Source organism: Eublepharis macularius, chromosome 5 (genome assembly GCF_028583425.1).
Source record: "Eublepharis macularius isolate TG4126 chromosome 5, MPM_Emac_v1.0, whole genome shotgun sequence".
NCBI lineage: Eukaryota > Metazoa > Chordata > Lepidosauria > Squamata > Eublepharidae > Eublepharis > Eublepharis macularius.
In genome coordinates, this window is record NC_072794.1 from 98222007 (window position 1) to 98234426 (window position 12420).

Genomic DNA, 12420 nt, shown 5'->3' on the forward strand with positions numbered 1-12420 from the left:
GAGGACTTGTTGGGTCTAGGCCCAGAAGCAGCCACTGAGGTACTAGATACCACATGACTTTCATGACACATCCAGGCCTGGCTGCTTGGTACCTCTCTGCTATAGAAATTCACTGGGTGACTTTCATCCACACACTCTCACCCTAGCCTACCACTTAGGGTTGTTGTGCAGATAATAGGAAGGCAAGAAACTGATGAAAGCTGCTTTAAGTCTCTATTGTGAAGAAAGGTAATATATAAATGAAGTAAATTAAGAAATAGAAAGATGGGGAAGCAGATAAAAGGTAAGCTTTTTAGTGGGCTTGAAGGAAAGGACATAGGGCAAGTTGAGCATATGGACTTTCAGGAAGAGAGAAAGACAACAACAACCAGAGGGAAAACCCCACTGAGGAACCTATCTGGAGAAAAGCCAATACATTACAAAAGCATATATGACTGTATTGTTAAATATAAAGTGCTCCAAAATCTTCGACATTTCTTCACCAGCCTCTAAACCTGAACCATGCTAGTGTGTATACAGTCTGACAGTAAATACAATATGCTAAATATCCAATAAATACACAGTGAATATAGTACAGTAATAAATACAAGAATAAATACAAAATCCGCTAGTAAACTTTAAAGAAGAGGAAAAGAACATATGGTGTGGGGAAGAGGATATAGGTAAAAGTGACATACCCACTGTAAGTCCTTGCAGGTTCCCCACCATGCAACTGTGCCATAAGGGAGAGGCTGCTGTGGAGAGGGGGTGAAGATGGGAGCAGAAAAAGATGGTGGGAAGGAAGCAGGAAAAGGGGGAGAGGATATGGGGGGTATGGAAGGAAAATAGGAAGTCCTAGTGGATTCCCCACTTGTTCAAATCTAATCCGGAAAAAACAGATGTTGTACTAAGCTAGTTAACACTGTAATGAATGTGGGAGTCATGGTTTTCATGAGATAAAAATCCTAACATTGAGAATATTTACTCTGATCTGAATTTTTGGTATTGCTCTTGAAAAATAAAATCTCTTTTGTATCACACAATAACATGTAAGTGTAGTGCAGAGGACAGGCAGCACATACCATGAACAGCTGGAACAATTTCTCTCCCATGGCACACCGGACTGTATCTTCCACCAGTAAGAATGTCTTGACAAAATACTGCAAGAAAACATTACAGTAAAGAGAAAAGTGTAGCGATCCTTGCATGCCATTGAAGGACTGAAAGAGCAAATGCCTTCAATCTCAGATTTCTTTAGCAGGGTTTGATACTATTCAATACTGTGATACACTATATATACACTTTTTCATCTCACTTCTACTACAGCCTTCAGGAGAGATTAGTATTGGGGCGAAATTTGAGCCATTTCAATCCCAACCACTATTTCCCAACAAACAGATGGACGCTTGAAGAACAAGAGCTACAGATAAACCATGTGATTTTCAAGTTAGAAACTCCATAGTGATGAAGCCTGAGTTAGCCAAATATGTACAGTTGGCCTAATATAGAGACTATTTCTGTTCTGTGACAAATTGGGTCTCCAAGCCATACTTATAAAAATCCAGCACTGCCTTATTACTTCTTCCACAACCTTGCTTCCCAGCTATGTGCTCTATTCTACTTTAAATCTACTTCCTTTTGACTTTACACTGCAACTTTTGCTAGTCATTCCCAGTCCAATTTTCCCACAGCTGCAACCCAGTAAGGGCGGGAGATTTATAGTCACTGCAAGCACTTTCTTATCTTCCAAAACCACTTGCCTCTAGTGTGATACTGGCTTGTCTCTGGCAGTTGGTGTGGTCCTTGTTGCCCATGGCACACATGAGGCCATGCACCACATTCAAGTAGATGAGCTCTTCAGCCACTCTGATGGAGTCTTGAGCCAGAATTCTGCACAGTGAATGTTGATCAGATTGGCATGGTGAGAAAGAGGCAAGAAGGAATTTCTAGGACAGAAGTAACATCCCAAGAATTTTCAAGACTGGTGATTTAGGGCTGGTTTGTGTCTTAAACAGCTGGCTAGCAGACAGCCAATAAATGCAACCTAACTACTACACATTTGAATTGCTTCCTGCCCTGTTGCTGTTAAAATGACAGAGCCTCAGGAAAATGGGATGGCCAAGCCTAGCCCAAGCATACCAAAATTGCAGAGTACACCGAAAATATCTTATAGAGAAAGCTGTGGACTGCACTTTTAGGCAGGGGCATAGGGGCAGCTTAGCAATTCATTTCTGATCACCACAAGCTTTCTCTAGCGCTCTAATGGAGAATGGACCATTGGATACTTACCGTGAAGGGTCCTTCTTCTCTGAGGACAGGAGGACATCTTGAGATGGGTGATTCCCAACCTCTATTCAGGGAGGCAGAACTAATTTGGACTTCCTGTCCAAATTTGTCCTGCCTGTCATTCTTTCCTTCAGTTTGGTGACTCCGAAAGCAGTAAAGAGCTTAGAACTATAAGTAAAGAATAATTACAGCAAGATCATAACAAGAACAGATTAACCTGGAAGAACAGGAAATATGGTGAAACAGGTAAGAGGTAATGTTGAAGTTGATGTTGACTCCGGGAGGAGCAAGATGTCCTCCTGTTCTCAGAGGAGAAGGACCCTTCACGGTAAGTATCCAATGGTCCATTCTCCCAATGAGGTGGACATCTTGAGATGGGACCTCCCATAACAGTGTCCTGTTCTTTGGGTGCGTCATCATCGTCTGGTCGTAAGATGTGCGTAATACTCTTCTGCCAAACGCTACATAAGCCAAGTCGTAAGTGTTCAGCTTATCATGTTTAACAAAAGTTGATACAAATGACCAAGTAGCTGCTTTGCAAACCTCTTTGACTGTAGCATGTCTGGCAATGCTGCTCTGGTTACAGCACTTTGTATTGAGTGAGCAGTAATCCCAGCTGGTATGTCTAGTTTTTTGAAAAAAACTGTGTGCTTCTATGATGCTTTTAGAATACATCTTATGTCCAGAGTATGTCATGTCTCTTCTTTAGGATGAGAAATATTCGGGCAACTGATAATATACGTAATTCTTGTGATCTGTGGAAGGGAGAAATCATTTTTGGTATGAAGGTAAGATCTGTTTGCAGGACCACTTTGACCTTGTGTAAGATTCATAGCTCACGCTAATTGACAGGGCACCCAGTTCTGATACCCTTCTTGCAGATGTAACTGCTGTAAGGAACAAAGTTTTTGTCCTCAGCCACTTAAGAGGAATTTCCATGATATGCTCGAAGGGGTATCTGGTAAGAGCAGACAGAGCTGTATGAAGTTTCCAAGTCAGAAATTGGTAAACCTGTGGTGGATCCATCAGAGTATCACAATTGAAGGAGCTACGTATATGGAGTGTCTGGATAGACGTAGTCCCCAGTAGCATGGCAGCACTGTTGTTAAGACTGTGACCTGGCATCCTAAAGGTTGAGGATCTAAGACTGCTTGCATGTTTGACCTGTAGGAAGGATAGAATGGATCTGGTCTTGGGTTTCATGACCATAACCCTTGACTGATTGATTGATTGCACCTCCTGTGAAGGCTTTCCATGATGCATTGTATATATACTGTTAGTGGACTGTCTCCTAGAGGCCAGATACCTGTCAATTATTTCTTGAGAATAGCCTATAGCATGGTCGAAGAAGTAGTCCTGCTAACCACACAGTTTGCCAAACTTGGCCTTGCTGCAGCATATCTGTAGATGTTGGAAGGTCAGTGGTGAAAGTGTTGACAGCTGTTGAAGAATAGAGAACCACAGATGCTGGGACCAGTAGGATGCTACCACTATGATTTCTACTTTTTGTTTTCTGATCTTCCTGATTAGTTTCAGGAAAATCGGACTAGGTGGAAAGCAAGTAGCAGAACATGTGGTCCCTGTGATGTTGATGTGTCAGTTACTTTAGCCTCTGAATGGAAGCACCTTGTGAAATATGTGTCCACTTAATTGGTCAACATGTCCTGATTAGAACATGTTGGTCTGATATTTGTAGTAGGGCTAGATAAACTGGACCTCCAGTAGGTTAACAGGGGATCTCATCTTGCTGCTGGACCATCGACCTTGCACTAGTAGATCTTCTAGTGCTGCTCTCCATTTGGGCAGAGTGTCTGTGGTCACCTGTTTCAATACTGCCAGTATTGCTTTCATTGCAGAAGGCTGGCCATCCTTGCCTGCTGTACGAGACTGAGTTTTTGATTTATTTTTCCTGTCAAGAGGAGCTATGTATATGGAGTGTCTGGATAGCTTGCAGACATGCAGAGCTTGACCTGATCCAGGTTGTCTAGATAAGAGTGTACATGAATAATTTTTTCTTTTAACGTTACAACTGGGTTGATCAAGATCTTTGTGAAGGCCCTCAGTGCCATGTAGTGACTCTGAACTATAGATGGAGCCCCTCTGCGCAGAAAAGGAGGAATATTATCTGTTGAGAAAGAATTGGAATATGAAGTAAGGTACTCCTCTGGTGTAGTTCGGCTCTGAGATCCAGGAACAGCAGAAACTTTGATCCAAACTCAGGACCCTCTGCAGGCAAGGCAAGTGGTCCGCCACTGAGCCACGGGCCCTCCATAGCAGGGATTCTGTGAGGGATCTCATCGTCTCCAATCTGAGGTGCTTCAGTTTGATAAACCTGTTGATATATTTTAAGTCTAGTATCGCCCTGCAATCTCCGTTCATTTTTGCCACTGTGAAGAATATGGAGTATACTCCTTTACCCCTTGTCTCAGGGAAGGAGAGGCATGAAAAAAGCAGGGTTGCACTTACCTGTGATAAGAGTGTTGTCTACATGGACTGAAGGATTCAGAGTCTCTGTGAAGTCACAGCAACAGTCACTATGAAACACAGATCTGTAGAAATAAACTGAAGAAGCCAGTGGACTTCTATCTTTTCCTACAAAGATGCAATCTGCTATTAGAGATGATCAATGGCCTCAATTCATAACTCTTTGGCCCATGCCCTTATGTCCCAGGATAGGGTTAAACATATTTCATGCTCCCTTCAAGGGGATGGTAGAAAGGTCATAATAATCTGTTGAGGAACAGCTTAAGATAAAAAATTGCAGCCAGAGTTGTGGTTCCCACATAGGTTAACAGTTTAGAGCATTCACTGTCTACAGTGACTGGAATAGAGATGATGTGCTATTCAGTCTGCAGGTCAGCAACAACAATAGTGATGACCACAGGAATGAAGAGTAAATTTGCTAAGGGATACAGCAGGAGCCCTGCCAAGTAGTCATTTCAATGAGAGTTAAGGCCCCCTTTCTGAGTAGAAGGATGGTTGTGAAATATATCTAGATCTCAGCTTTCATCCCCAGTGCGGACTCAAAGTGGACACAACATTTCATACCTTTTCATTCCATCTACACATGCAACACCCACAAGGCAGGCTGGGCCGAGAGAATGCAAGAGGCCTGAGGCCACAGGCAAGCCTCCCAGGCAGCATAGCAATGGAATCTGGATCTCCCAGATCCCAGCCATTACACTGAACTGGCTCTTGTTAGAAAGGGTGTTGTAAAGGAATGATCCCAGGGACAGTCTGAATACAATTGCAACAAGAGCTTTCTCCCAGCAGGGGCAATTGTAATGCAGTGGAGTCGGTTTCATGTTTTATGTAGGCCCCAGGATACTAAAATCTGGAGCAGTTCTACTCCAATCCAGGGTTTACTCATGTCTACAAGAGCTGACTGAAGGACTGCTAAGAGAATCCTGTGCTAGGCCTTGTGCTCTTCTCTTTGTTTCTGCTGAATAAAGTTACCCAGTGATGATTAACAAGGAATTGAGAAGCCTGGGGAGAGCTGGACCCATTTCCTGGGGGTAAAAGGGAAGCGTGGGCACATACGGAGCCAACAGGGATACAAAACTTCACTGGCTGCATAAGCTTCAGATTCCCCTTGAGAGAGATCATTTCTGGTATAGGCTTCCTCTCTATCTGCCTTAATAGGCCAGCTAGGATTACTTTTGTATGAAAATTGCCCCTTCTACCACCTCTGTCTAGGGGGGAAGGGCTGAAAGAAGAACCAGGAGACCTGTCTCTTCCCTCAGTGCACGGACAACAAATTTGGCAATCTCTTCTCATAGTTAAATAACCAAGTTTAGGAGATCTAGGGACAGCATCACAGTATCTAATCTGGTTGTTTTACTCATGAGTAGACCATCATCAGCACTGGAACCTGGGGCTGTTGCTATTGTTGGTTCGCCAGATTGTTTGGCTTGTTCTCACTGGGTCCTCTGCCTGTTGATTGGCTTTTTGGATGTGGGAAACCACTTTGTAGCCATCTCCCTCTCTGTTGGCAAAGTTGCCAGCTTTGGCAACGCCAGAAATGGCTGCCGTGTAAAACTGTCATCTTCCTTTGCCCTGCACTGAAGGCTAGTCATTTCCTCTCTCAGAAAACAGAGGATAATCGAGAGGAAGCCCTATCATCCTCCACTGCTCTGTGTTGGACCCATCTATTTCCTCCCCCCCCCCACCTGTCTCAAAACAGCTATGAAATCAGTGGACATAGCCAAGGAGCCAGACCAGGTGTGTTACTCACGGTTTATTGACTGGCAGAGCTCAGTGGCGAAGATGATTGTTGTGCCTCTGAGTGAGCCATTTTGTCCTTGAATGTTCTGTGTCACTTGGATTGATCAACAAATGAAGCTGGAGGTGCTTTGTGATCTTCTCCCCTGTGTAGAAACTGGAGCTGTGCCGGCTAGGCTCTGTGTGGCTGTCATGCTATCTGAAGCCGTCCATGTGCCAGCTAGGCCCTGAGTGGCTGAGGCGCTGCCTCTGAGTGCATGTAGTGCTGTGATGCCTCTTTTTGACATACTTCAGGAGGTCTGGCTTTGAAGCAGGATGGGCATGCGTAGGCCTGGCCACCTCACGATCTGGTCTGCTTTCCGTCCCCAGATCAACAGGCACAGCATTAAGGTGGGCATCCAGCTCACCCTCTGACAAGAAGCCATCTGTCAGTGTGGCCTCCATGCGGGCCTGAGGCAATCTGCTGGAGTTTTAAAATAGCCATTGCCATGGCTGAAGAGAGTAGGAAAGGAAAAGGAGACGAATACAGAAAGGTTTTCCTCCCAAGTTAACCTCACTGCATGGAGGAGCATAGGAGGAGGAAAAGTTAGGAGCCAGCCGCAGCCAAGAAAGAGGCAAGACAAGAAGCTTTCCTGAGGGAGGTCAGGAAAGAAGAAGGGGAAGGTAATTGCCACCACTGAAAAGAGCGGGAACATTTTTTAGGAGACCTCCCTGCAGCAAGCTGCACTGCTGGGGGTGGGGGGAGAAGGCAGGTATTTAAGAGAAGTGACTGCTGGAGAAGAGAGTTGTTAGTATTGAAAGGTAGAAAGAAGGAAAAGTATTCAGTAGTCTGAGGTAGAAGCCTAAGATGCTGCTCTCCCTGTTGAGGCAGGAACAAAACTGAAGGGAAGAGTGACACCTACTGGAAAACAGGAAGTCCAAATTAGTCCTGTCTCCCTGATCAGAGGGTGGGAATCACCCATCTCAAGATGTCCTTCACCTCAGAGGGAGAAAGGATGAAGTAAAATGACAGTTGTAGGCAGTTGGTGTGTGTAAAGAATCCTGATCAATGCTAATCAATTAGTGTGCCGTTCGGGATATCTTAAGGGGAGGAGCAAAATCCGAATTTGCCAAAGGTAGTGAATAAATGGACCAGCTCTGAGGGAAGCAAACCTTAAGGTGGTTAGAAAAGACTTAGTCAGTCATCATGCTGTCTCAAACATAAAATTATATGATATAATGATGCAAATAAACAGGAACAGTAGCGATTCGTAAGTGTCAAAGCAGGTAACATCATATTTTAATGAGAACACTGAGGATCAAATTGAACTTGAAGTTGGGAACTCAGACATCTTATTTTATGTCTAGCTGCACTGGTCCCCAGTCAGGGAACCTTGGGCACATCCCTGTCAGTCCTGGTCATATCTTCAGCTCTGTAGGGCAAGAACACAGTAGCCAAAATTACACAAATACTGTGTTTCTGAAAGCAATTGCACAAGCTGTTGGTTACACCATTAAGCCATGCACCAGAAAAAGCCCTAGAAACCAGCATCCCTTCTGCTAACCTATGATCTAGAATGGATCATCTAGTAGTAGGAGTCACAGGTTCAAACATTAGAAAGCCAGGTAGTTGAGGCATTTGGATTTGCGAAACCCCTATTCAAACATCTACTCATTAACTGCTTTTTGACATATCACTCTCAGCCTTGACCTTCCTCAGAGGGTTGTTGTAAAGCTAAAATACCATTCTGAGCATCTGAACAAATAAAAAATACAGCAAACTGAGAACAAACATCTTAAACATATTTATTGGCTGGTTCTCTGTGATATACTATCAGTAGGAAGGCTTCCACTTATTAACATTCACAATTCAGCTGCCAGAATGAATGTTCAACTGCTTCTCTTTGATCAACAGTAAAAGAAGCGTATGCAATCTCCTCCTGTCTAGACATTCACTAAGTTGGAGTTTCACACAAGGCATTGAGTGCAGTATCACTTATATTTGCTGCCTACCCCAAGCTAAGCTAACAGTGCTACACAGGTAGTATACTGACAACTAGTTCAGGCATACATCATAATCTCTTACCCAATGGTTTTGGCTGCAGCAGCTTGCTGAATATATACTGGCAAGGATTCCATAAGATGCAGTGGCCCTGCTTCTGAATGCAAGAGACAATTGACAATGTGGAATTCAGAAACTATCACACGTGACTAATAATGACTATAAGCTGTTTGCATCAATCTTGGCAGGAAGACTTAAAAGTATCCTATGGGACATTATTCATGAAGACCAAAGTGGATTCCTACCTAGGAGGCATCTAAAGGACAATGTAAGAACAGTATTGGATATTCTGGAATATTTAGAAAAACAATGAAAGACACGTTGCGTTGATTTTCCTAGATGCTGAGAAGGCCTTTGACAATTTAAACTGGAAATTTTTGTTTAAGATATTGGAAGATACGGACTTCGGGGACAATTTTCTTAAATGGATTAAGTCGATTTATACAACCCAGACTGCACAGATAGTCGTGAATGGAGAGTTAACCAAACCATGTGGAATACGAGGCACAAGACAAGGTAGCCCATTGTCACCTTTGTTATTTATACTTAAGCTTGAAGTTTTGAATAGGGACATAAGACAAGATGAGAGAATTCGAGGAGTTAAGTTGAAACAGGAGAACTACAAACTGAGAGCCTTTGCAGATGATTTGGTATTGATTTTGGAGAACCCTTTGAACGGAATTGAAACTCTAATGACAAATGTCGAAGGCTTTCATGGCCGGAGAACGATGGTTGTTGTGGGTTTTCCGGGCTGTATTGCCGTGGTCTTGGCATTGTAGTTCCTGACGTTTCGCCAGCAGCTGTGGCTGGCATCTTCAGAGGTGTAGCACAGAGGTGTAGTCTTTTGGTGCTACACCTCTGAAGATGCCAGCCACAGCTGCTGGCGAAACGTCAGGAACTACAATGCCAAGACCACAGCAATAAAGCCTGGAAAACCCACAACAACCATCTAATGACAAAGTTGAAAGAATTTGGTGTAGTGGCTGGTTTTAAGGTTAATAAGCAGAAAACCAAAGTCTTAAATAAAAATATGAAAATACAGGATCAAATGAAACTTGAGAGCGTAACAGGGTTTAAAGTTGAGAAAAAGGTAAAATACTTGGGTATTACTTTGTCAAATATGAACTGTATATTATTCCAAAATAATTATATTAAGACTTGGAAAGATATTAAAAGGGATATGCTAAGATGGGATAAAATTCAGTTATCGCTGTTGGGAAGAATAGCTACAATTAAATGAATGTCTTACCTAGAATGTTATTCCTATTTCAGACAATTTCTGTATTGACAACAGAGGCACCATTTAAACAGTGGCAGAAGGATATATCGAGATTTATATGGCAAGGCAAAAAGCCAAGGGTTAAATTTAAGGTTCTACAGGATGCAAAAGAAAAAGGAGGTTTGGGCAAACCCAGATTTGAGATTATATTTTGCGGCTGTTTGGTTTGGATGAAGTAATGGATACTATTAAAAAATAGATGATTATTGGACCTGGAACGGCATGATCTAAAATTTGGGTGGCATGGGTATCTATTGTATGACAAAGTTAAAGCCAACACAGAGTTTAATAATCATTATGTAAGGCGTGCAATCCTGAGAGTATGGAATAAATACAAACTTAAGTTTTGTTCGGAAATACCTCTCTGGCTGTCATCATGAGAAGCTCATTTTAGAAGGGAAATGGTTAGTCCACCTAAATGGTTAACTTATCAGGATTTATTGGAATTCTCTCAGGACCAAGTTAAAATTAAATCTAGAGAGGACTTAACAGCAGAAGGGCACGCCTGTCAGTGGTTTCCATATATGCAAATTCTGGAGAGATTCAAATTAGACAAGAGTCATTATGACTGAGAAATCTAAAACTGAATTTGAAATAGCCCTTTGTACAAATGAACATGTTATTTCTAAAATGTATAAACTTTTGTTGAGGTTTGAGACGGAAGAAGAGCAAGTAAAAGAATGTATGATTAAATGGGCGAAAAATTGTGGACACGATATATTAATGGAGCAATGGGAAAATATGTGGACAAGAGGGCTGAAATTTACATTAAGCTCCAGTATTAAAGAAAATTTTTACAAAATGATGTATCATTAATTTAATTTAATTTTAATTTAATTTATTGTATTTATATTCCGCCCTCCCCGCTTTCGCAGGCTCAGGGCGGATAACAGAATACAAATATACACATCATTAAAAACACCTTTAAAAATACAATAATCTCATCTACATCTATTACATATAAATAATTAAAAAAAATTTTTAAAGCAGCACATAGCAAAAGTTTAGTGTATCACACAGCGGTGTTACCAGAGCAAATCCATACCATAATAAAAAGTGTGGCAGCAGCATCTGTGTTCACATGGGGGAATAGTTTAACCTCATAACACATTGGTGTATGACTCCTGAAAAATTGGCTAGAATGTATAAGGGGGCGTCAAATGTATGTTGGAAATGTGCCAAACAAGAAGGGACATTTTTTCATATGTAGTGGACATGTAAGAAACAAAGAGTTTTTGGTTGCAGATACAATCATCGATTCAGAAGATTTTGAAGATTAAACTCAGCTGAAACCAGAGACTGTTCTGTTGGGAATAACGGACAGCCAGTTGGAAAAAAGCTTTAGAACACTATTTTTATACTTTATTACAGCGGTAAGAGTACTTTATGCACAAAAGTGGAAAACTACAACATTGCCTACAGTGGAGGAATGGTTGACAAAAGTTTTGGAGTTTGCGTCAATGGCAAAACTTACTGCATTGATTAGAGAAAGGACGTTAGTTAACTTCTTGACTGAATGGAAACCGTTAATAGCCTTTTTTCCATGAAATAGATAACAAGGATTTGATGACATCTGCATTTATGGATTAAGAAACATGAGCAATAGAAAAACGAGAGGTTTTGTGAGTGACTAACCTAGAATAAGTGTGATTCTAGAAATTATATATACTTGTTGCGGAGAAAATCGGAACTCAACCTGTAGTGTAATCTAGGGTTTGTTTTCTTTTCCTTTTAATTATATAGATATATGTATTCTTAGTGTGTCATGTTTAGAATTGTGTGTTTTTTCTTATTCTCTATGTTTATTATCTATTATGTTATGGTGTCTCGTTTATAGTTTAAATAAAGAAAATTTTTAAAATGAAAAATATTCACACAGGGTGGATAAAAATCAATAATTCACAGGCAGGTTCAAAGGCTAATGTTTGGAGAATTTACCTTCTAGGATTCTGGCTTGTATCTTGGCAGTCTCCTGTCTTGATGGCTTTAACAATGAAACCAGTCCTTTCAGCAGTTCTGACTGCACATTATAGGCCATAAGGTCCCTGATCAACTGAATTGCTAGGAAGAAGGAAGAGTGAAATGTAAGTGGCACCTCTTGCTCTAGAGTAATGTACCAGGATTTTTTTGTTCTGATATTCCTCCCTCCAAAATTTTATTCCTCCCCTCAAAATTTTATTTACTTATTTGCAGATTGTCCAATGGAATTGCAAGGACATAAACTTTCAAAGACAAATTTAATTTGCACTCTGATAGTACTTCAGAGAGATAGGATCTGCTTTGCCTCTCTTATCTGGATGGCCCAGATGCTATATGCTTTAGGTGTGATGATATTCATGGTGTATCATTATGTTCAGTGGTGAATGCATGAAGCTGCTTGATATTATATATTATATTACTGCTTGATACTACTGTCTAGTTTTGTAGTATCAACTCTCACTGACAATGGTACTCTGGAGTCTCAAGCAAACTTGCACACATGATTACCAACATCCCTTACCTTTAACTGGAGCTACAAGGAATTGAACAGGTGTGTCATGTCTACTACTACCAGCATATCCATAAACTCTACTACTGAGCTGCAACCAATTTACAAATAATGCTGCATTTGACA

General features: G+C 41.5%; 1 protein-coding gene across 1 annotated transcript in view; it reads right to left on the reverse strand.

The window, feature by feature from the left end:
• The window catches only part of ARMH1 (armadillo like helical domain containing 1), a 64441-nt gene that overhangs the window by 3778 nt on the left and 48243 nt on the right, over nucleotides 1–12420 (reverse strand). Inside the window, exons 7-10 of the mRNA XM_054981258.1 lie at nucleotides 11745–11867; nucleotides 8552–8624; nucleotides 1740–1869; nucleotides 1062–1139 (exon numbers count right to left, since the gene is read on the reverse strand). Of these exons, the coding sequence (XP_054837233.1) occupies nucleotides 1062–1139; nucleotides 1740–1869; nucleotides 8552–8624; nucleotides 11745–11867 (404 nt within the window). The remainder of the gene's footprint in view (nucleotides 1–1061; nucleotides 1140–1739; nucleotides 1870–8551; nucleotides 8625–11744; nucleotides 11868–12420) is intronic.